The following is a 23,592-nucleotide window of genomic DNA, read 5'->3' as shown; positions in this document are numbered from 1 at the left end:
TTACTCTTATACAATTATTTAAGTATTAACTTTCGAATTTCTTCGGGTTTTTGTTTTACATATTAAAGACAAGAAAAATAAAACAAAACCAAAAAAACAAAAAATTGCCGTTGACTCGTTTCAATTATAAAAAAAAACTCTTGACAGCAAATATCTCTCTGTTCACAGTTACGTTACCTGTCTCATCTGGTTTGCAAGTTATTATTTGAAGTCTTCTATTCAAAAACTGTATAGCACAATTCAACATGTTTCCAAATTCTGATACCAAACAAGAAGAAGAGAAAAAACAATCAAAATTCTTGAGATAATTCACAGAGATTTCGATTGCATATTAAAGCTCTATAATAGCTAGACTGTGAAATGCTTTCCACAGCAGCAGAGGAAGATCCTGAAGGAGGAAGCAGAGAAACTAATAATGGCGGCGAGACGACACCGGACATGCAATGGAGATCGTGGATTATCCCAATAGTAGTGATTGCTAACGTCGTCGTTTTCGTTGTTGTAATGTACTATAATGATTGTCCTCACAAAAGCCATCGATGTCTTGCAAAGTTCCTCGGACGATTCTCTTTTGAGTCTTTCAAGTCTAATCCTCTTCTTGGTCCTTCTTCCTCTACGTGAGTCATTATCTCTCGATCACAACATTGTAGCAATTTGATTTCCTTTTAAAAGTTTTAATTTTTATGATCTGGGTTTGAGATTTTAGGACTGTAAAATTCAGATTTTAGTCAAAGTCCCAATTTTTGTCAAAACAAAGATTGTAATTTCAGAGACAAAATTTCTGAGTTTGCATTAGGTTTGGTTTTGAATTGATCTATGAATTGAGTAGGTTGGAGAAAATGGGAGCTTTGGCGTGGGGGAAAATAGTTCACAAGCGTCAAGTTTGGAGACTATTAACATGTATGTGGTTGCACGCTGGCGTTATTCATTTGTTAGCAAACATGTGTTGTGTTGCCTACATTGGAGTTCGTCTCGAGCAGCAGTTTGGTTTTGTTCGAGTCGGGACGATCTACCTTGTATCGGGTTTCTGTGGGAGCATATTATCTTGTTTGTTTCTTGAGGATGCTATATCTGTTGGTGCCTCTAGTGCTTTGTTTGGACTCTTAGGAGCAATGTTATCTGAATTGTTAATCAACTGGACAACCTATGACAACAAGGTATGAGCTGAAAACCCGCAATGAATCAATCTATATTTAGCAACTTGACTATTGTTTTGGTTCGTTGATTCTGTTTTTTTTTTATCTCTTGTTTTGTAGGGTGTGGCTATAGTAATGCTTTTGGTGATTGTTGGTGTTAACTTAGGATTAGGAACACTTCCTCCTGTTGATAATTTTGCTCATATTGGAGGTTTCTTTGGTGGTTTTCTACTCGGTTTTCTTCTCTTGATTCATCCGCAGTTCGAATGGGAAGAAAACCAAGTTTCTCTTATGCCTGGTACCATTGTTAAACCCAAGTACAACACTTGCCAACTCGTGCTTTGCATAGTTGCATCGATCGTCTTTGTCGCAGGGTAAGCTTCAGAACTTTCTTGATCCTTCATGATACTAACTACCATTTCTTCTTCTCATGTTGGTTAAGCTTCAGAACATTTGATTGTGTTACTAAACCGGACTTCGGTTTTGATGGATGTTATACCAATGTGCAGGTTTACTTCTGGATTGGTGATACTATTCAGAGGAGATAGCTTGAACAGATATTGTAAGTGGTGCCATAAACTAAGCTACTCCTCTAAATCCCAATGGACATGACATTTTCTTGTCAATTTTTTTAGTGTTAGACGTTTTTGTTATTACACCAAATATATCTGTTATAGCTCTTGGTTTCCTTCATATTCATAAAATTTTTGATAACAACTAAAGTCTAGGCAAATGACAATGCTTTATAGAGATGCAAACATTTTGATTAAGCAAGTTCTATTTGCATTTTAGATTAAATCCACTTAGCTCCAAACTACAAACAAAGAAAATTAGAAGCAAAGCTCAATCCACTGATCTACAACAAAACCAGGTTAAAGGGTCCAACAACGTTCTCAGTACCTATACCCAATTGGCATCCCGAGACGGTCCAACCGACCTGAACCGGGATAAGCCTTGTTCATAAAACTAGTATGCAGAGCAGAGCCTTTCTGGGGACCGGACTTTGTATCACCACAGTACGGCAAATCAACAAATCCAAACCGTTTTGATGAAGGCCGCTCGTAAAATAACTGTGGTCGAGACTTCGGGGCACTAGCGGACCTAGCCTTAGCCCTAGAGGACTCTGTACAAGCCATGTAGCTTGGATGGTCACCATCACAGCAGCTTTTTGTGCAATCGCTCGGTGCTATAGAACTAGCGGTGAAAGCACTGCGTTTGCTTCTAGAAGTAGCTGAGTATAACTGAGGACTGTTCTCTGCAGTGCAAAACTGGCTTGTAATCTCTTCATGCGACGAGGACGGGCTAAAAGGCGTGGCGAAAACTGGTTCAGACAGGCCAGCATTGTCTAGGATGAGGTGGGATGAGTAGAACATGTCTGGTCTGTTGCGTCTTGTGTAAGAACTGATGTGTTTCCTGTCGATTTGAAGAATCTTTTCTTCTTCGTCTGTGGCTGAGAATGTCTCCCTGTGAGCAGGGTACAGTCTGTTGTTGTCGCTTGCCTTCGAACCATTCCTCTGAAAATTTAATCCAATCTCTTAGTTTAAATGGAATGTGAAATGGATAAGTCTAACAAAGGAACAATGAGAAGCCTATAAACCAATTCTTGAGATTGGATTTGTTTTGAACATAAAGCAATGTCAGTAACTTGTATAGTCTCTGAAATTTTGAACTAATGGGACCACAAGCAACAAAAACAGAAGAAACAAACAGCAACTGAAAATGTAATACCTTGAAAAGATGAGAATGAGCGAGTTTGGAGCTGCGAGAAGAGATCGAATGCTCGAGTTTTTCCGGAGTTGGTGGACCCTTAAAGAAAAACAGAGGAGTTGTTAAAAAGGGACCTTGAACGAAAAGACATGTTTTAGGTTAAAAGGAACAATCATAGGGAATTTTACAAGGCTTACAGGGTTTTGGAAGTGAGAAGATTTGGTATTGTTGGATTGAGAAGAAGAAGATTCAGGCGTGACAATAACCCGAGTGGCACGCACACGAGCCTGAGCTCGAACCAAAGCGTGCATCCTGCGCAGATGGACTGACATTCTCTTTCTTTCGATATGGCCTCTAACTATCGCTTGAAGCCTAACCAAACCCTTGAGTGCCCTTAACGCTCTCTTTGCCTACAATTAAAATAATCAAACAATAACAAATTGCCTTAGAAATGGAGATAAGCCAGCCAATAATCACAAGATCATATTCTAAGTATCAACTCTTAAAAAAACATTAAGAGTCTTGACTAGCTCAAGCTCTCATTATGGACAGGACCACAAAAGCATATTGAAATTTGAAAAAGCATTACTTTTGATATAAGTTGGCGCCAAAAGAAAGGGAAAAAGAAAGAAAACATATTGACCTTTTAAAGAAATTGAACTTTTGAAATATTCACGAGGAATTCAACAAAATTAAATAGAGGGACATATATAAAAAAAACATTTACATGTATAGTCACTCTCTACGAGAGAAAAGATGAATCGACTATTAATGAACAATGCGACTTATGTCGATGAGTACACATTTGGGTGTGAATTGTCTTACACACTATTATCTTAAAACCCCTCCAAAATTTTTTTTTTGTAAGATTCGCCATAAGCTATAAAGTATAAAGTTTCAATAGGCATGCATCGAAACATTAATAGACATAGTATATTCACTACATAGAGACTATAACATATAGAGAATGAACTGAAATATAGACTAATTATAGCAGCCAGCATTCACCATGTTATTTATACAGTGGTCCAGTGAATAACATTCACTAACCAATAGAACAAGAGTACGACCACTTCTTCGTATTGGTTGATGTTAACTGATTTTCCACTAAGTATTTTTATACAAATCTTTCATTTACTCGTAACCAAATGGGGAAACTAAAAGAAAAAAAAAAAAGAAAACAACTTAGCATTAAACTTGTTGAGGATCGAATTAATTGGAAGAATGGATATAATATTAAACTTAGCATTAAACTTGTTGAGAATCATCTATACTGTTCGGACCGGAATCAATTTTTGAGTCGGTTAAATTGAAAAACAAATTTCTAACCAGTGAATATAAAATTAAGGAAAAAGCAAATACAATTTGATTTGGTATTCACAAAGCAAATTACTTTACAAAGAATATTCAAGTGCTCTGCTAAGATATTAAAATAATTAAATGAGAATATGGAAGGTTAATTGTCCTATCACTCGTCTAGGGAAGTGGTAGCAGCAGAAGGTTTACGACATCGAAAAATGTTATCTGGACGATAATCCCCGTGAATGTTTAACAAATCTATAACCATTTTATACTTTTCTAATCCTAATTAAAAATATAATTATGCAAAATCGTGTAAATGATGAACACAAATGTATTCATTCAGCTTTCGTTTAATCAAAAATTATAAACTTTTGACTAAAAAAATGCAATTCATGTATATTTCTATTTTTGGCTTCATAAAGTAATTTATAAAACGAGTGAAATAAATTTTAGAGAAAGAAAATTACCAAGTATCCGCGAAATATAGATTGTATCTTAATCACCGCAAGTTCACAACTGTCACGGCCGTGTCCATAAAACTTGCTACCATGCGCCACCACGTCGTCGAATCCGTCGCTAAACCGTGCCTTAACAGGACTTCGAGTCGACCTCCCACTTGTGCTCGTCAGCCTGACGACCGCAGCAGCAGCATTAGCGGCGGCGACTGCAGCTTCAGCAACCGCAGCAGTCGCGGCAGCCACCGCAATAGCATGCTTGTCCGAATCTTCACTTCCCTCATCCTCCCACATCGGCTTTTGTTTTCTCCGTCGTCTCGGCGACGATTGGTGGTGAGACGGCGGTGGAGGCGTCGAATTCGGTAGCGATGGAGTATGAGGAACTTGATTAATCGGTGTACTTTCTTTTTCTCGTTTGGATTTGACGAAACTCCATCGGCGTTTGAGATTAGAGGAAGTTGACCGAGAAGGCGTCTCGACGGATAGATCCGGATAACCCGGGTCGGGTTTCTTAACTCCGAATAGACTCCTAAACCACCGTGACGCTTTTCCCATTGCTGATGAAGACTTTGATACGAATGAAACGACAACGTTCTCTTCTCGCCGGAGTTTTGCAGAGAGAGCAAGAGAGAGACAACAAAAAGAGAGCTTTGTAATAAGAGTTAAGTAGTCGCAGCAGTATCATCAAACAGTGTTCTATTTACTACCACACGCATCACTCGCGCGTGTGTCTCACTCTCTATCTCTCTTTTCCCGGGAAATTTCGTTATTCTTCACATTGTTTATTTTCGTCGTGTAATTTCCGTGTCACTAGTGTAGTATGTAGTATCATACATTATGATGAGGCTAATTCAATTCCTCTGAATCTAAATCTAAATGTAAAGATTTTATTTGGAAAATGGTTACATGATTTGGTCATGTGAATCTGAGGAAGTAAAATTTGTGACGAGTCCTAAAGAACAGAGAGATGACAAAAAGCGTCAATACTTTTTAGAGGACCACACTACGGACCCCATAACGGATGACGTCAGTTTTATGGGTCCATCGCCGTAATCCAATGTCTATCGTTAATAATCCATCCATGATCACGTTTTTTTGTTGGTCCCTACTCCGTTTTTCGTCTCTTAACGTAATAGCTAGCGCCGTCCGTTGCTACGTCGTTTTGTGTAATGGGAAATCGAAGTCGGAATCCAATTCTTTCACTATTTTGACATTTGTGGGTTCTTGTTTTTGTTCTTCTCTTGTCTTTCAAACATAAATGTATTATGTATGTTATAGGACAAAGAGAAAAAATTGTTTGTTGTTACTATCAGATTTATATGGAGGTTAATATTTTGGACTGTATAGTGAGATATTATTGCATAACAAATAGAATATTTTCTGACTATTTATTTCGTCGAATACGATTGGTTATATAGTTGTACGAATGAAAACTACGTAGTTTATCTACTTATATACTAATTCACAAAACAACATGACCACAAAAATATCAAAACAATACACGAGAAATTTGTCCAAAATACAAGAATATTTTCCGAGGAGAGAGATGCGACTCAACTTATCGAAGATATACTTTATAGCATAAGTCAGAATCAGAAATCTTGAGAAGTATATAAGCTAATTAACCAAAAAGAACTTAGTTACGAACTTAGGATTAATAAGTCGAGTGATAAATTTGCATATGTTTCAAATGTATAACCAGAATTAAGAAATGAACAAACACTACTAACAAAGGTTTTATGTAATCATAAACGAATCCTATGGTTCACGTGTACTACTTTAGAGAATCTAACTCGAAGTCAGTAGTAAAAAGGAAAAAAGAAATGGACCGACAATTAATCCACTGGAATCTTCGGTATGTCTCATGCAATGAGAAAAAGACAGGACAAAGACTCGGAGAGACGAAGAGACATCAGTCTAAACGGCCGTTACGATCTAGCCACGTGTCATACAAGTACAAAAACTTGAGCCTGCATGAATCTTAGTTAGTCGTATATAGTAGACTGCGAGTGGACGGTGGTTCTTTAGCTTTTTACAGGTTTGTTGACTCTGGTCAACTGCTTCTCGTGTATGAACTCGTTCGTACGTGTCTCCTTGCATTCTATCTCTAATTTTTTAATTCAGTCAAAATTACCAGCGGAATTGTTGTTTCCCCCACAACTAACATTCGTTGGCAAAGTATTTATGGTACAGTAATAATGCAAGTTGATCAATCATAGAGTTGAAGCATGAAATCTGGATAGGAGCATAACTAATCAAAGAAGATTATAATTTATTAACAAGATTAGGTGCACCTAATAAAAAATCTTATGGTTAATTAGAAGCATCCAAATTTTGGTTTCACTTTTTGAAATGAGATTGCAAAAAAAAATATGAAACTCATTTGTACGATTAATATCGTTAGTTGTTGGCTCAAACTTTCACGCCATGGAAATAAAAAATTGTTTAGATTACTATAGATCCACCAACACAAGCGATTATGGTGTACGTAGATAGGACAATGCAATAGATTATGGTTATTAAACCCTTTCATACAATTCGTAGATATGAGGACAAGATAAAATCTTGAGATAATAGAAATTAAGAATATATGAGTAGGAACTAGGAATGAACTGAAAAACTCTATCTTGGAATAATTTGATATAATATATATATATATATATATATATATTCTATTTGTTATTAAAAATATTGTTCGATTTATTATTTCTTGTTTTCGTTTGGTTTTGGGATTAGATTTTTTAGTCGTAAGGAAAATTTAGAAACCAACTAACTAAACTAAACCAGAATAAATATGCCTAAAAATAAAATAAAAAAACCTACTGACCTATAAAAAAGCATTTCAAGCATAACAAATTAGTAGTTCAACACTGACATTATTTCGTATCATGAGCCTCAATCATACCTAATCAATATCTTACAAGAAAAAAGTGAAAGTATCCATCTTCGAAACTTTAATCTGCTCTACTTCTGACAAAATAAATTTTATAATGTTCGGAAGAAAATATCATAGAAATTACTTTTCCATCCTACAATGACTTTATATTATTTTAAATTAAATATGCTGTCACTGTATTACGGTGACGGAGTATCCCTTTACAAGATTCCGCTTGGGTAATCGACACGGTCAATCAATCAATCACACATAAATAACACAAGAGCAAACACATGGTAAAGAAATTGGCATCAAAAAAGAAAATAATATGGTAAAGATGTTTCAATTGAAATATAGTTACATATAAATTGAAATACTACGAAATACATGCAAGGCAAAACAGCGAAAACTGTTAAAAAGTTTATTTGTCTAGAGGTCACAACCATGTGTTGTAAACGAAATATTACTATGCAGCTCGATGTGATTTGTTCTGACCTAACCAGACAAACAGACAAATATTTTCAATCCCCCAAAATTTCTCCTTTTTCAATACTTCTATAAGAGAAGTTCCCTTCACCCACGTCACATGCATGCACAATACATACTCGGTATAATAGACCCATCTTTGTATCCTTTTTTTTTTAATTATGCTTTTGTGACTGCGTCAATTTCAAGATGCTGTAATGTGGAATTACGAATAAGGATTGAAAAAAAAGTTTTATTTAGGGTTCTGACTCTCTCTTATAATTAGGTGCTGAGAAGCTACAGACGACGCAGTGATGGGAAGCTGTAATAAGAGAATATTAAAGCAAAAGAAGCAATGCCTACGAATTGTCACTCCTCCTTCTCTTACCCCATCAAACCAAAACCAACTACATTACAATTCACTACAAGACACCATCAATCTCACAGTTTTTCTCGTATTTCTCTTTTTCACCCTTTTACTTCTTAAATTACATCTGAGTCCTCCTCTGGCCTCTGCGCCTCTGCCTTTTTAGATCCCATTTTACAACTTAGCTCATAAACCGACAACAGTTTATATAATGCATAGTTTAACTAAACTAACCTAAGATTCTACTGTATATTACTTTGATTTAGCTATTTTTGCTTTCTTTCTTTCAATGAAAACATAAATAGTAGTTTGGTATAACACAATGAAACATTTGTATAGTAAGTGATCAGGACGATGCTTTCGTTTTCTTTTCACGTCCTTTGCTTTGTGAACTATCCTTTAACCATGTACTGTTTACCTTCTCAATCGTCTTCTTCTTGCGCACCTGACCCTGGTTTGCGGAACAGGCTCATCATCTGACTAATTAATTCCTCGAACGACGGTCGTTTTGCTGGATCACTGTTTCAACAATTTAGAACAAAGAATATAAGAAAAATCGCCCCTAAGTTTGTAGGGTGTATTTGATGAAACAATTTACAGATGCGTCTTCTTACGTTTGCCAACAATCCTGTATTATGGATGCGATCCGGGGATTTAATCCTTCAGGTAAGTCTAATCGTCGATCCATGAAACCAACAACTCCAACAACCTAATTTAAAGTTGCTAAGATTACTACAATCTTATGATCAAGCTATAATCTCATAAGAACAGAATTTGAGAGGTACCTGAATAGAGTTCAAACGGTCCCATGGTACTAACGTAGTCATTAGCTCCCATAAGATGACTCCAAAGCTGAACACATCACACCTATTACAACGAAAGCATTGAGCTTTTAGTCCAAAAAAATGTTCAAGTTATTGAATAATGTCTTCGAAAAGAGAACAAAAAAGGGTTAATATTATATCCAACGTACTTCTCATTCGAAGGTTCACTTCTGAGAACTTCAGGAGCCATCCACTGCGGCTGCACATAGAAAAAAGTTGAACAATGTTTAGTAACAGAAATCCAAGACTGTTTTGTGGATTAAAAGAATCAGAAATGGCTTTTGTTAAACATTACAGTTCCTTTCCCGGATTTAGTACTCAAGAAGGTTGCGTTCTTCCACTTTGATAACCCAAAGTCTCCAACCTAGGGAAGAAAGAGTTGAAAGTCCATGCAATAGTAAACTCATTTTACAAGTCTTCATAAATGTAACTTGAGAAAACTGTTTGTACCTTGACATTCCAGTTCTTGTCCACGAGTAGATTGGAAGATTTCAAGTCTCTATGTACAATTGGCGGATTTCTGCGGTGTAAGTAATTCATTCCCCTAGCCTGCAACAACAACAGAGAACCCGAATATAATCAGCCTTTCATATTTTTTTCTTTCATTGTGAGGGAGGTTTTTGGAAGATCAGAGTCTTACAACATCAAGGGCCATTCTTAAACGGCGTTTCTTGTCCAATGGCTGATTCGTATTATGAAGTATTTTGAAGAGACTCCCTCTAATCATCAAAACCGTATAGAAATAACTTAGCACAGAGTATTCATCTGCAATTTCTTGCAGCATAATATAACACACTCGATAAGGAGTAACACTACTTCCAGATCCATACGTCAATAATCTCACCTTGGCATATATTCCATGATTATGGCAGATTTTTCTTCTGTACATACTGCTCCCATAAATAGTAGCACATTCGGATGTCTCAGTTTCTTCATAATGTTGATCTGAAGATATTATTGATCAAAACTGATTTATTTTGTCTGGTACGAGTAACTTCTAGAAACAATTCATAACAGAGAGAACTAATTATACATACCTCCTTTTTGCACTCCGTCAAAGTCATCGCATTGTAATCACCATCGAAGTAAACCTTAATAGCAACATCCTGGTCCAAATAGATTGGACTAGTTAGTTATCCATGTGCAACTAATACTAGAATCATCCTTATTTTATCTTAAATTACAGAAAACTCACCGATCCATTCCAAACTCCACGATGAACCGCAGCAAATGAACCTGTGAGAAAATGTAACGCATCAGAAATACTTGTAATCTGATTTAAACAGCAATGACACAGATCTGAATTGAATTTGCATATCTAAAACGTGAAAACGAGTGTAAGACTTTGGTAAATGAAATACACCTCTTCCGACCTCCTCCCCAAGTTGTAGATCTTCCCATCGTATCTCACATGACGAATCAGTAACTAATCTATTATTCCTTTGGTTGACAGGACTTTGTTGCCTACCGCTGTTGACTCCTAGAATTGGCAAGGGATCAACACTAAGACGAGTATTCCAAGCATCTTCTATCTCACCATTTAGGTCCGACATTTTTGTTCCCCGCATGCCAGACACCAAACCACTCTCTAGTCCTCTGGGAGGTTTACTTTGTCCCAGGTTCCCAATATACTGAAAGCGATCTCCATTATGTATCAAACCCTCAGCTCCATTTCCATAGACATCTGAAATTCTAACTTCAGCCCTTTTTGGTTTTCCATTGCCATTGTCTCTGAAAGCCGTGCAGGTAACTGCATTAGAAGCCTTAGAACTACCTCCACTGCCACATGCTGACTTATTGATACCGTTTCTTAAGATAGGCTCATTATCTTCGGTTCCTTGGCTGCCAGTAATCTTCCTTTGCAGCTTCCCCAAAAACTTATCCGCCTACACTAGTGTATATGCAGATTTAGCTTATAACATGAGACAATAATCGTTCTAAGAAATGTCAATGAGAAGTGTCTTGTTTAAGGAGCCAACGAAGACTTACCAGTGAGCCATACTTCTCGAAAGTTGTGGAGGCAACAACCGGAACATTTTCATCTCGGCTCCTCGAATTATGATTTCCATTGAAGGAATCATCTCCATTTCTCTGTGGTAGAAGCTTCGACGCCTTCTTGGTTTGTGCAGAAAACAGCAAAACAAACAATCATTCATGTTGCACACGAATTATTATATAAAAAAAAGTACTGAGAAACTTCGAACATTCATGATGTGAGATCTACCAGGTTTGAAGCAACAGCTGATGAATATTGTGGGACAACTGGAACCTGTGATGCTGCAGCGATCTGAGGCCTCGGGAGGTGCCACTGATGTTTTCTCAAGTTTGATTCATGTCTATTATTACTACGAGCTTGTTGTTGATGCTCATTACTTAGTGGATGCATCCTATTGAAAAGGGTTGCATCGCTCGAGACAGTAACAACACCAACCAGCTCACCGTTTTCATACACAGGGCTTTTAGTCACCAAAGCCATAAATAGTTCACCAGTTTTCTTCTGAAACGGAAACTGACCAGTCCAAGTCTCTCCACGGCACACCCTATTCCTGATACCAGTAAGGGAATTACGGTATTCTTCGGTTACAAGCACATCAATAGTTCTGTAGCCAACAACTTCCTCAGCATACCAATGGTACAGATTCTCAGCAGAACGACTCCTGAATAATAATAAAAGAATCTCTCCACTCAGAAACAAATAGTAAATGTCCACTTGCATATACAATGAATCGCTATATATAACTTTGTTTAACTACTTAAACACACAATTCAATGAAACAGTACTTAGAAGAACTATAAGCTCCTGATCTACAAACACCATAGATGAAGAAGAAGAACTTATCAAGCTCACCAGAATGTAATTTCTCCAGACGCAGCTGATGTTACATGAATCGCGTGTCCCATTGAATCCATCAAAGTCCGATACGCACTATCAGCGAAATAGAATCCTGAAACAGCTCTCTCCCAAGTCGCCGTCGGATTATCCCAGGAATCCGCCGCCTCCGCTTCCACCTCTACCTCAGCCTCTTTCTCCGTGTCCGTCTCCAATCCCGTCGCCGATTCCTTACCGGTTCGACTCTCCTCCTGAAGCAATAAGTCATCAACATCCTCCCTTAGTCTCGCTTGACTCGTCTCCATCCTCTGACACCACTCCACCAAAACCTGGTAGAGACTCGATTCCGAGTTGTTTCCGGCCATCGTAATCGCCGGTGACTCTGTTTGAGCAGTCGCATCAAGATCCGACTCTGATGAAAATTCACAAATTAAAAATATAATTTAAAACGTTGGCATTCCCTCATTGTTTATTATTTTTCAGCTGCTTCTTAAATCACTCGTGACGCCATAATTAACAAACCCCAGCTATTATAAACACTACGACGCATTAGCTTACGCCACGTGTGTTTGTTACTAATAGGATGCTGCCACTTGTAGAATTGCCGATGTAATTGAAGGTTGAAGAAGATTGAGAGATAATAGACGAATTTGTCACGATTTAAAAGTGGTGATTGACGAAATTAACCTCAATATAATACCCATTCTTGTTGCCGCCATTGCCAAATGGGCCTGAGTTTGATGGTGTTTTTATACCTCCAACGGTATTTGTCAAGAAGAAAATAAAATACACGTCTCTTCAATGTTCACATTCACATTCCTCTAAAAGTAATGTGCCCAATAAACTCAAAGTTCAAGTTGATTGAAGAACAATAACAATAAATTATAGTTGAATTTAAATGTAATCAATTATTAGTAGTATACTTCAAATCATTGTAGAATAATACTCTCCATAAGGTTTCTTAGAGGAAGCAAAGTTTAATTGGAGTCACAAAGCTAGTTTTGTTTCAATTTATCTAAAGATTTACTTTGTTTCTGGGACACAAACTGAAAGCCAACCCTTTTTTTTGGACAAAAACGACAATTCTTATATTACAAACGGCCGAAAGAGAACATGACAGCTCCTTTAAAGGCACTATATAGAGGGAAGATTGGGATGATCATAAAGTGAGGATATCTTTGGATATTTTAGTTTTGGGTTTGGTTTTGGTTTTTCGTTGTTGGACCGAAAAGCCTTTACATTTTAAGGCTTATTTCCATATTTACTGTCAAATTGACAAATAAAATATGTAATTGGTGTGAAAAAAAATAAATTATGTAACTTTTTTTTTGTACATTAAAAATTATCTAACTTTTAATGTATATACACTATAACAATTAATATCATGTTAAAAAAAAAGGTCAAAAAGTTCTTGGCTAGTAAAAACTAAAAAGATAAGTTTAATCCACTCTGAATTTGACTCGAATTCCAGTTTATAAAATATAAAGACTCTGAAAAAAAAAATCCAATTTCAACTGAATAATTATTTATTTAGTTATTCAGATTAGGACACTCCATATATTATCTCAAGTTCTCTGAAAATAATATCTTGAATATCACCGAAAATATACAAAAAGAATAAAGAAAATAAAGTTTAAGAAAATCCACACCAAATAAAAAAGGAGAATTAAAAAAAATGGAAAAGAAGAAAGACCCTAAAAAAGGCTTTAAAAATCTTAAGAGTCACCGATCCAATTCCTTTCTTCACTGCAATTTTTGTGATTTACAACATATATTAATTCTTGCCTCCTCCTTCACTCCAGCTCCAAACACAAATCTCCGACGAAAAACTTCTCTCAAGCTTTCTCTTTTCTAATGGCGACACCTACTCAGGAAGCTATTGACACCTTCATGACCATCACCGGCTCTTCCAATGCCGTCGCCGTTCGTAAGCTCGAGGTGATTCAATTACACTTCCCTGGGTTTTTTCCGTCTTCCTTCTATTGTTTAGATGTTATTTTGTTTTTGATTGAAGTATTTTTGGAAGTTTCTCGAATCGCTCAAGTGGTTGTTCGTTGGATCATCGAATTATATCTCCTCTACGCTTTTGTTATATCGTTGTTAAGCTCATCTTGATGCGTTTAGGTCGCAATTGGAGTTAATTGTGTTGAATTTTAGTTTATCCGATTATCTGATTGAGTTTTTATGTGGACTTCTTACAGAATTCTCATGCTTATTGGTTTTGTTAATTGTTCATTGATATCTAAACGAGTTTATACCTGCTCATTGTGAAATTAGTTGTGAAAAGTTTTGTTCTTTTTTGGATTTTGGTCTGGATTTTTGGTATTTTAGAGATATTCATGTGGGGTTTAAGTTAGTTATTGAAGTCAATGAATTTTTTTTCAGAACTCATCTTGTGTACAATTTTAGTTTGGGTTTAGAGAACTTTTTATTGTGTCCTTTGTGCATTCTTATCTTTTAGTCATTATTCTATTGTCTCAGCATCATTATAACTTGTAAGTTTTTTTTTTGTGTGTGGCTGGTGTTCCTCGTGTTTGCCAAAACTTACATGCTATCATTATTGCAGGAGTATCGTGGGAACCTCAATAGAGCTGTGAATGCATACTTTACTCATGGAGATCAAAATTCATATGATGCAATGGATATAGATGATGGTGTGACTCCAGTCCTCTCTGAAGCTAGAACAACGGACCCGTTCCCGCTTCGTGATCCAAACTTTGGGAGAAGTCTATTTGATAATGATCCTGTTATGTCGCGTCCCCCATTTGTTAGTCATCCAAGGGAGGCCAGGGAGATACCTATAGAGGTTAAAGACAGCAATGGGCCATCAGGTCAATCTAATGATGCTCCTACTATTGAGGATGTGACCGAGACAGCTCAAGCTCACGGTCCAGCTGCCCAAGAGGCGGTCATTATAGATGAAGTAAGTGATGATGATAATCAGTCTGCTCCAACCGGACAAAGTAGGCATGCTGTACCTGTTGGTTCTGCAGAAAATAATATGCAACATTACAATGATATAGAAGAACAAATTATTCGAGCTGCTATTGAGGCCTCCAAAATGGAGACTGGTGATGACGTAACAAAATCTGTCACAGTGCAGTCAGCTGAGCGAGAAGTGTTGCGCAGTGAAGGTTGGAAGGCTTCATCCTCAGAAAGAGAAGCTTCTGAAATGGTTTCTATTCCAGTACAGCAGGGTTCCCGAGCCTCAAATGGAAGGTTAGTTTGTTCTGTTTTGTAGTCTATCAGTTTGTCTTCTGTGTTTCCTAGACAATGTCCCAAGAAATTGTTTTTATATGTGTAGATTCGCAGCACCTAGCTCACTGTCTGAGGATGATGATGATGATGATGACGATGACCCTGATTATGTTGAGGAGGAAGAGGAACCCCTTGTTAGCCACAGACCAAGACGTGCGGTTTCTGGATCTCGGAGCTCACTTAATGATGATCTTCCCCGGAGCCCTGAAGCAGAAGATGCAACTATTCATTCACCGGGTGCTGGCAATGGTTTTCCTTCTGAGGTAGCAAAAGATATATGTTTGTTTCCTATATGAGAACGATCAGATTACCTGTATAATTGTATTACTTTTAAGTAGGTATCCTAGAGTAGTTATTCCATTCCTGAGCTAATACTCTTATTACATTCTGGTATAAGTGGGGAGGCATTTCTTCTGAGGAACATGATGAAGCTATCATGCTAGAGGCTGCCATGTTTGGTGGCATTTCTGAGAGTGAATATGGTGTTCCTTATGCACATTATCCGCAAAGGACACAGCGTCCACCCTCACCGTCATTGACAGCTCAGAGGTTGATTCGAGAACAGCAGGTTAGGAACATTTTTTGTTTCTTTCCTCCCCAAGTTGATTGGAGAATACTCTTTACTGATCTATCCTTGTGACAAGAATAGAAGTAATGGGTAGAGAGTTTCACCCCCTTTAGGTCATCGAAGGATACTGATGATGATGAGTTTTTATTCTTGTTGAAATGTAAACTCGTGCAGGATGATGAGTATCTTGCATCGCTGGAAGCTGACAGGGTAAAAGCTGAGGCTCGTCGATTGGAGGAAGAAGCTGCTAGAGTGGAAGCTATTGAAGAAGCAAAGAGAAAGGAGGAAGAAGCTCGCAGGAAGGTCGAAGAGGAACAGGTGTGCTTCTGGTTATACATGAGTCACTCTAATCCCGTGTGTGAACTAGTTAGGACTAGCATCGCTACTAGGTTTAAAGTATCATAGATACTAAGCTGTATGCAGTACTTGGATGAGTTTCCTCAAATTCTTGAAAGTTATCTCGCGTGTAAGCCAATTTATTTTTCTTACTAGGAGCTGGAGAGGCAATTAGTTTCAAAGGAAGCATCTCTGCCTCAAGAGCCACCAGCCGGGGAAGAGAACGCCATTACACTTCAAGTCAGGCTGCCAGATGGCACCCGTCATGGCCGCCGGTTCTTTAAATCCGACAAACTCCAAGTAAATATCCCAAAACCAGCTTCAATTATCCTCAAATATATGAAAAACCTTAATAACCACTAATCATGTCTTCTTCTTATTTGCAGTCACTTTTCGACTTTATAGACATCTGTAGAGTTGTGAAGCCCAACACTTATAGGCTGGTAAGTGGTTTATGCCATAAAATGCTAAATAAAAATTTTCATTTGAGACATCTTTTAGTTGATTTGATAAACTCTTGTGTGATCAAAAACAGGTAAGGCCATATCCTCGGCGTGCTTTTGGAGATGGAGAATGCTCATCGACTCTAAACGATATCGGTTTAACGAGCAAACAAGAAGCATTGTTCTTGGAGCTGATCTAGAATTGGTATTATTCTATTGGGGTTACATAATTTATTCTTTTATATGTCTTCTTCTTTTTCTTCGTAGAATTTGTTACTCCCTAAACATTTATTGGTCTATTTAATCCAAGGCTGGCTTTTGAAAGTAATTTTTTTTTCTCCACCGATATACATCTTGGTTTGTTGGATGTGCTATTCCTTCTTCACGCATCTCATATGATAGTACTGTGATCGTGGATATCAAATTTACCAGATTTGCAAAATGATATGATATTCTCATCATATTCAAAGTTAAAAGTTTGGGTATAGAAGTTCAAATTTGGTTTCTAAATCATTATAGTGTCATTCAGTTGTGTTAAAAATCTAAATGTAGACAATAATTGAAGGGAGAGTATAAAGAGGAAGTGAGGTGATGGAGAATGAAGGACATTAGAAGCTAATGTTATATAAAAGCAAGTTGGGACAGTTGAGGAAAATAGCTTTGATTTTAGTGGCAAATTCATAACTAATTCTCCTTTCTTCATGTTTCACCTTATGGGCCTTTTTTGTTCCTTGCCACCACACCATGAAGTTTGTTACATTTTTAATAGTCTATAATGCAAAATATCATATTCTTATAATAAGTTATAACCAAGTGGACACAATTTTGTTATTCAGATTTGAACTCTAATTTGGTATTTTGTCACCTCATGTGAATTTAACACCCCAAAGAAAAACATACACTGAAACGGGTCGGGTTAGTGGAAGAAAAGAGAGTAAACGAAGAAGACGACAAAGAGACCGGGTCATTCACGGCGTCGGCTGTCACAAACGACGACCTTGACGGAGACATTAGTATTTTCTCGCCGTCGTCAAAGTTTCACAACTCTTTCCGTTACGTTACTTACACGCGCCTTAAACGTCACGCGCCTATGGAGGACCACTAAACATGGTGTTTAATAATTATTTTTATTTTCTTGTTGCATAAGAATTTCCCGGCAACGAAACCAACTTCTATCTTGTCCTTTAATTGCTTAACCAGATTCATATATATTACACTCGAACCACTTGAAAAGGATAGTTTTATGTTTACACATTCAATTTCTAAAGTCATTCTCATGACAACAAATCACTCCCATGATATTTTTTTTGAAATGACATGAGGTTTAATACTAATAAAGTATATTTTTACAATCAAATCAAATCAACAACATTACATTTTAAAAAAAATCCAATATATATCTCACAACATAAATTTGAAAATCCAACAATCAAATGTTTCCTCCTAGAATAATGAATTAGAAGAGTGTACAATGAAACGAATCTCGTTAGTGCCAATAAATCAAAACTAGAAGACAAGATTTTCTTCTATATCCAAAGAATCCAATAAAAACGGTGTATTACCATCATCTTCATCACCATCACATGATCTAGTCATGAGTTCTTTTGCTCTATGAACCTCAACTTCCCAATCAGTCCTAGCCAACACGACCAGCATCGAAATCAGGCACGAGCCTTGTGCTGCAAATAGACCGAGCCATAGTCCTTTGAAGTCAAACCCGCTAAAGAAACTTAACCATACAGCCACTGGCATTCCCACAAAGTAGAAACAACACAAGTTTATGTTTGCTCCTAACTTAGGTCTCGCACTTCCTCTCAACACTCCACACAATGTGGTCTGAGGACAGTTTCCTAGCTCGCAAAGCCCGATGATCGGTAAAACCATTGAAGTCAACTTCACAATCTCTTCCTCATCTGTGAACAATCTTGCCCAGCAATTCCTCACCATCAAAGCGAAAAACATTGCCAATAAACCTAAACCAAGGCTTAAACTAAGTCCGGTTCTCGCAGCTATCCTCGCTTTATCAGGCTGATTCGCACCTAATTCATTCCCGACACGTGTCGATACGCTGATACTCAGAGAGGAAGGGAAAATGTAGATCAAAGCGGTGGTTTGGATCAAGATTCCCATAGATGCCACGGTTGCTTGCGGGTTAAGTAACAATCCACATAGAAGAATCATGATTTCATACCACCACCACTCTAAACAAACCGAGACGCAGCTAGGGATGGCTAGTTTCATTAGAGATCTCCATCCTTTAAAGCAATCCATTGAGAATCCTCCCCAAGTCTTCTGGTAAACACCGGAAAACACTATGTAGATGATTAGAAACCCTAGGAGATTGACATTAGTCCAGATTGCTCCCAAGGCGACTCCTTTAAGGCCGAGACCGAGAGAAGAAACGAGAAGGTAGTTAATCGGAATGTGGAGTAATACTGCGAAGAAAGCAGAGTAGGTTAGAGGAAGAGTGATCGATTGAGATCGGAGGTAGATACGGATAGGATGTAAAAAAGATTGGAGGATCAGATCAGGGAGAGAGAAGAGGATAAAGATCTCAGCTTGGTTTGAGATTTCTTCGTCTTGTCCGAAGAAGAGAAGGATCTTCTTGATGTTGAGCCAGAGGATAGATATGGGAAGAGAACAGAGGAGAAGCAAAAGTGTGGTTCTTTGCAAAGCAAGGCCTAAAAGTTTGAATCTTTTGGCGCCAAAGGCTTGAACGCAGATGGGTTCCATGCCGATAGAGAGACCGGAGAGGAGAGAGTAACCCGTGATGTTAGCGAAGCCGAGGGCGAGTGAGCCACCGGAAAGAGCAGAGAGATCGTTGAGACGGCCGAGGAAGAGCATTGAGATCATTGAGCGAGAGTAGAGAAGTAAACCGGTTAAGATCAGTGGGAGAGATATTTTGGCGATTGATTTGGCTTCTTGGATCGAAGAGGAAAGGTGGGTCGGGTTCGGATTCGGATCTTGTCGGTGATCTGTTTGGTTCTTGATGATCATCAACAAAGGAGCTGCCATGATTACAGGTTTGAGAGAGAAGAGAGAGACAGAGACAGAGAAAGGAGATGATGAAGAAGGTGTTGTTGATGTGTGAAAGGTGTGTTATAAGTTTGAGATTAAGTCACTAGTTAAGGTTAATAGTGATTAAGGCCCTTAAGGGAACAAGAGAAGTTTTTTGACTCAGAAATTAGTCTTAATTATAACAGAACAATTTTGGCGGTTTATTTGACCGGCCATTATGTCATTTGTTACGACTCCGTCTTAATTCAGAGACACTATTTTATTCTATTTTCATTTGTGGAAAACCAATAAAAAAAGTTTAAAGAAAATATGATTTTTGGATGTCTATTTGGAATCATTTTACTTTCTTCATGTTGATTTGGATTTTTTATATATATAATAGTATTGTTTTTCTTTGGATGTTTATGCAACTCTTTTCTTTTAATCATGGTTACGTTTATTAGGATTTTTGTTTCCATTTGGAGATAAGTTTCCAAGAAAATATTGATATTTGGATGTTTATTAAGAATTTTTTTTATTCACGATTAATTTATTGTCTGTATTTCGTTTAATTTATAGTTAGATACTTAGATACATACATACAATACAACTCAGCATAGAAAGAGTTGAAACTTGAGACGTTTTTGGGATTTCTATTCTTTAAATAATAAACCAGTGTAACAAATTGACTCATGTCGTTTCTTCCTCACTTTTAATAGTATTGAATTTGACCATTATGGGTAATTTTCATGTGCCAAAAAAAAAAAACGAAATGGATTCTTTACAAAATCAAATAAGTAACTGCTCGAAGTAGTAGTAAAGTAGTAAGCTAGTAGGGATGGACACAGATCATATACCAGAAAATTAAGCAGCTATACAGAGAGGTTGGTATCAAGTTGTTACGAAATACTAAGATTTAAAATTTTATGGACCATTTTATATAAAACTTGGGACGATGTTGATGCTTGCAATAAAGTGAGAAGAATTATATAGAATATTATACCTACTTAATGCTTATTTCTAAACTTCAAAACAATTTATTGGACCACTCTATTGATCATATAATCGAGGGGAAAATTATAGTTTGGCAAAAAAAAAGGCTTGCTTTCATAATTAGTTTCAAGAGAACTTAACAGAAAATAATAATTAGTTTAAAGAGAATATTTTTTATTAGTGTTTATTAATTTTGGGATAAGAATTTATTGTTTGTGCATAGATATAATACGATGTCACATGCTTCACCTCTATAGAATGTGGACCATTAATATAGCTTAAGGATGATGGGGAACAAAAATAACATTATCTTATCACGAGCTATGTCGATCGTTTATTATATTATAACAAAAAAAAAAATTAACAACTGTAAATAGAAAAAAATATATATATATAAACTATATGAAATAAAAATAAATACAAATGTAAATATAGAAGTAACAAACAAATATAAATAACATGATAAAAAAATTATAATTTACGTATTTCAGAGATTTTATATTTATATTTTTAGAAATGATTAGGGTTTCCAAGTCAAATTTTCGATCAATTTTCTAAGTTACAACTTACTGTTACTTTGTATATGAACGAAAGAGAATTGATTTCCTTTTGGACTAAAATTGTTGTCAAGTGTTTATTATGTTTTGATTATGTTTTATTTATGTGAAATTTCAGAGTATTTTTTCATTGTATCTTGAATATCAAATATCATTAACAAATTATGTGAAAATTAATTTACGTCGACTTAAAATTAGGTTAAGGTAATCTTGACAAGGAAAAAGGGCAAGGTTATCGAGGAATCTAATAGTGTTTTGGTTAAAATTAACAAATTTTTTTCATTAACACAATTGTGTTCCTAATTCTCATCACACTGTCTATAACGTATTTTCCTATAATCAGTATTACCGCATATACTTAATGGTTGTTCATCCATATGCATTCTAGAAACAATATCTTCATATGATCAAAGTAATTAAACAACAATATCTTGTGAGACAAAAGATGTCATATAGTCAAAAATGTTCAAAAATCTATAATATCCTTGGCATAGAATGAATCAACCCCATAAAGATCCTAAGTAATAGGAGGAATCCTAATAGTCTAATTTATTCATTCTCATGCATGTAACTTTAACTAAACAAACCTTTGTGTCCTGTCGCTTGATAACTTCTGTTTATATGAGATTAACCATTATCCGATAAGCTAAGAGTAAATAAAGTACTCTATACTATTCAATAGCTTAATTTAATACACTTAACGTCTATATATGTATATAGAACCTGTCGTGGGATCTAAGACAGTAAGACATCAATCATCGTATTATCTTATAAAAAAATTACTTAAATGCTCGTGCTTCATTTGGTATATCTTTTAAGTCTTAAGTTTGCAAACATTGAAACAATCATCTGTGTGGATGCTATTTGGTTTGGAATATATTTAACATAAACCCAAAAAAGGCTTACATGCCTTTTGAATCATTTGATAGGATTCTAATGACTTTCTTTAGTCTTAAGCCGAGTTCTTAAGGGCAAAAATTCGTTTATAGATTATTGTCTTGAGAACAAAAAAAATCCATAACCAACTTTTTGTACTTCATATCAATGATTTTGAAAGAACTCTGTAATATTCATATCAAATGATATGCATAGGAACATGAAGGAATTGTCAGACTTGTTAGTCTTATGGAAAGCGGCATGGTGGAAATTGGAAGACATTTTATCGTTTAAATACAATTGGTTTTTCAATAAGTAATAAATATCAGATACTGGTGACAAAAAAGGTCAAAACATTTTTACCATATTTTATTTCGTTGTATTAAATTGTGTTGGTAGTAATTGGGAAAAGATAAGATAAAATGACAAAAAGAAAGCTCCAAAACACTCAAAACAAACCATTAATCAATAATCATGCAGAAAAATAAAGCACAACATAAGATGGGCTTGGTCAATGGATGAGTCTTGCCAATAAAAGAGATAACGTTCTTTTGCCTAGCAAGGCTAATAATATAGAGCCCAATTTTGATAGCTAGCCCAACAGATATCTTCCACTAATTTCAGCGTTATAATCAATCATTTTTTGTAGTGATCGAACCTGTTAAAGATCTAGAACTGAAAGTAGTATTACTTAAATAATAAAAATTACATTATTCGATTTCAAATAGCAAATTTATTTCTTTTGAAAAGTACAATTAAATCTGAAAGACGTGCACACGTGGTGGTAGTGTTAATGATGATTAGGCAAAATCTGCATGGAAGCCGCAAGAATCTCTCGTCCACTTTCTTATTTACAAGGTCAACTCGAGGTCTTTATTCCCCCCGTTTTGAACCCATAAACAAAGCTAACTGTTTCTTATTTGTAAACTTTTAGTTTTTCATTTTGCAGTTTATCTTAAATTTATGACACCATTATTGACATTTTATGTGGAGACCAAAACTGTGTTTTTTAAATAAAAAAAAAAATCTTTTCAAACACAGCATTCAATGATGCACATTCAAATCCAACATGATTTACTCGGCTTCTTCTCTGTCGGTTTAATTTTTGAAATTCCATATTGATGATTTAAAAAGAATATCTATGACCTAAAAAAAAAAAAACTAGAACTAGAAGGCATAAAAAGGTGAAAGCCGTGAGTTATTATTATGAAGTAACTATTAGGCAATCATACCTTTAGTCCCTTGGTACTAACTCGGGTTTGAAAAAGCATCTACTAGTTAAGAAAGCATATTGAAAATTTTGAAATGCATGTGATTCTTAATTAATATTTGTCTTGTTAATACCTTTATGTTGCATGTATTTCAATAATTTTGTAATTATTAGACTTGTGAAAACATTTTCCCCATACGGAACACCTCATACCAAATCGATAATGTGTGTTATCTCAAGGATAGTAATCAATCATTTGGATTCTATTTAATCTTTATGAAACTCATAATAACTGATCCTCTTGTCACGTCGCTACCACACCTTCTTCTTCTTTTTTGTCTATATTTTGTATTTTACTTATAAACATTGATACAATTATAACTTTAATTTCCT

The 23,592-nt window shown here is 36.1% G+C and overlaps 5 protein-coding genes and 1 long non-coding RNA gene across 7 annotated transcripts; 3 read left to right on the top strand and 3 right to left on the bottom strand.

Moving 5' to 3' along the window:
- Window positions 1-220: 220 nt before the first annotated feature.
- On the top strand, window positions 221-1,748 carry RBL7 (RHOMBOID-like protein 7; the record flags this gene model as incomplete). Its single annotated transcript, NM_118436.2, has 4 exons — window positions 221-617; window positions 830-1,157; window positions 1,257-1,510; window positions 1,646-1,748. The coding sequence occupies exons 1-4, from the start codon at window positions 361-363 to the stop codon at window positions 1,746-1,748; spliced, it is 942 nt and encodes a 313-aa protein (NP_194038.1). The 5' UTR covers window positions 221-360.
- Window positions 1,724-5,540, bottom strand: IQD22 (IQ-domain 22). The gene is made up of 4 exons (NM_118435.5): window positions 4,613-5,540; window positions 3,041-3,253; window positions 2,865-2,942; window positions 1,724-2,650 (listed from the first exon to the last, which is right to left on the bottom strand). Exons 1-4 carry the CDS (start codon window positions 5,153-5,155, stop codon window positions 2,030-2,032), a joined length of 1,455 nt encoding a protein of 484 aa, NP_194037.2. The 5' UTR covers window positions 5,156-5,540; the 3' UTR covers window positions 1,724-2,029.
- An 881-nt stretch (window positions 5,541-6,421) lies between these two features.
- Window positions 6,422-6,709, top strand: AT4G07110. The gene has a single exon (NR_142095.1). It is a non-coding gene; the product is annotated as an other RNA (long non-coding RNA).
- A 1,366-nt stretch (window positions 6,710-8,075) lies between these two features.
- Window positions 8,076-12,579, bottom strand: AT4G23050 (PAS domain-containing protein tyrosine kinase family protein). Of its 2 annotated transcripts, none has more exons than NM_118434.2 (14): window positions 11,980-12,579; window positions 11,356-11,788; window positions 11,121-11,243; window positions 10,495-11,017; window positions 10,327-10,367; window positions 10,169-10,237; window positions 9,976-10,076; window positions 9,772-9,850; window positions 9,582-9,680; window positions 9,427-9,495; window positions 9,281-9,330; window positions 9,093-9,174; window positions 8,922-9,016; window positions 8,076-8,826 (listed from the first exon to the last, which is right to left on the bottom strand). In NM_118434.2, the coding sequence occupies exons 1-14, from the start codon at window positions 12,324-12,326 to the stop codon at window positions 8,730-8,732; spliced, it is 2,208 nt and encodes a 735-aa protein (NP_567676.1). In that variant the 5' UTR covers window positions 12,327-12,579; the 3' UTR covers window positions 8,076-8,729. The 2 variants fall into 2 exon arrangements, with proteins under 2 accessions (NP_567676.1, NP_849424.1); NM_179093.1 differs by having other exon boundaries at window positions 8,182-8,826; window positions 11,121-11,246; window positions 11,980-12,378.
- A 981-nt stretch (window positions 12,580-13,560) lies between these two features.
- AT4G23040 (Ubiquitin-like superfamily protein) lies at window positions 13,561-16,981 on the top strand. The gene is made up of 8 exons (NM_118433.4): window positions 13,561-13,899; window positions 14,528-15,180; window positions 15,266-15,482; window positions 15,617-15,787; window positions 15,962-16,105; window positions 16,280-16,423; window positions 16,510-16,566; window positions 16,659-16,981. The coding sequence occupies exons 1-8, from the start codon at window positions 13,816-13,818 to the stop codon at window positions 16,764-16,766; spliced, it is 1,578 nt and encodes a 525-aa protein (NP_567675.1). The 5' UTR covers window positions 13,561-13,815; the 3' UTR covers window positions 16,767-16,981.
- An 876-nt stretch (window positions 16,982-17,857) lies between these two features.
- On the bottom strand, window positions 17,858-19,678 carry AT4G23030 (MATE efflux family protein). The gene has a single exon (NM_118432.2). It carries the CDS (start codon window positions 19,579-19,581, stop codon window positions 18,073-18,075), a length of 1,509 nt encoding a protein of 502 aa, NP_194034.1. The 5' UTR covers window positions 19,582-19,678; the 3' UTR covers window positions 17,858-18,072.
- Window positions 19,679-23,592: the final 3,914 nt, after the last annotated feature.

The sequence above is a fragment of the Arabidopsis thaliana genome, chromosome 4 (genome assembly GCF_000001735.4).
Source record: "Arabidopsis thaliana chromosome 4, partial sequence".
Classification (NCBI taxonomy): domain Eukaryota; kingdom Viridiplantae; phylum Streptophyta; class Magnoliopsida; order Brassicales; family Brassicaceae; genus Arabidopsis; species Arabidopsis thaliana.
This window is presented reverse-complemented; position numbering and strand designations above follow the sequence as displayed.

Excerpts from the sequence above, each read along its gene's own strand:
- IQD22 (NM_118435.5), bottom strand. The coding sequence starts at position 5,155 with ATGGGAAAAGCGTCACGGTGGTTTAGGAGTCTATTCGGAGTTAAGAAA. Across the intron at positions 3,254-4,612 it reads CTATATTTCGCGGATACTTG|GCAAAGAGAGCGTTAAGGGC; the intron begins GTAATTTTCTTT and ends TTTTAATTGTAG. Across the intron at positions 2,651-2,864 it reads CTCATTCTCATCTTTTCAAG|AGGAATGGTTCGAAGGCAAG; the intron begins GTATTACATTTT and ends TTAAATTTTCAG.
- AT4G23040 (NM_118433.4), top strand. The coding sequence starts at position 13,816 with ATGGCGACACCTACTCAGGAAGCTATTGACACCTTCATGACCATCACC. Across the intron at positions 15,483-15,616 it reads GCAATGGTTTTCCTTCTGAG|TGGGGAGGCATTTCTTCTGA; the intron begins GTAGCAAAAGAT and ends TTCTGGTATAAG. Across the intron at positions 15,788-15,961 it reads GGTTGATTCGAGAACAGCAG|GATGATGAGTATCTTGCATC; the intron begins GTTAGGAACATT and ends AAACTCGTGCAG.
- AT4G23030 (NM_118432.2), bottom strand. The coding sequence starts at position 19,581 with ATGGCAGCTCCTTTGTTGATGATCATCAAGAACCAAACAGATCACCGA.
- AT4G23050 (NM_179093.1), bottom strand. The coding sequence starts at position 12,326 with ATGGCCGGAAACAACTCGGAATCGAGTCTCTACCAGGTTTTGGTGGAG. Across the intron at positions 9,851-9,975 it reads ATCATGGAATATATGCCAAG|AGGGAGTCTCTTCAAAATAC; the intron begins GTGAGATTATTG and ends TTTGATGATTAG. Across the intron at positions 9,331-9,426 it reads CTAAATCCGGGAAAGGAACT|CCGCAGTGGATGGCTCCTGA; the intron begins GTAATGTTTAAC and ends TTCTATGTGCAG.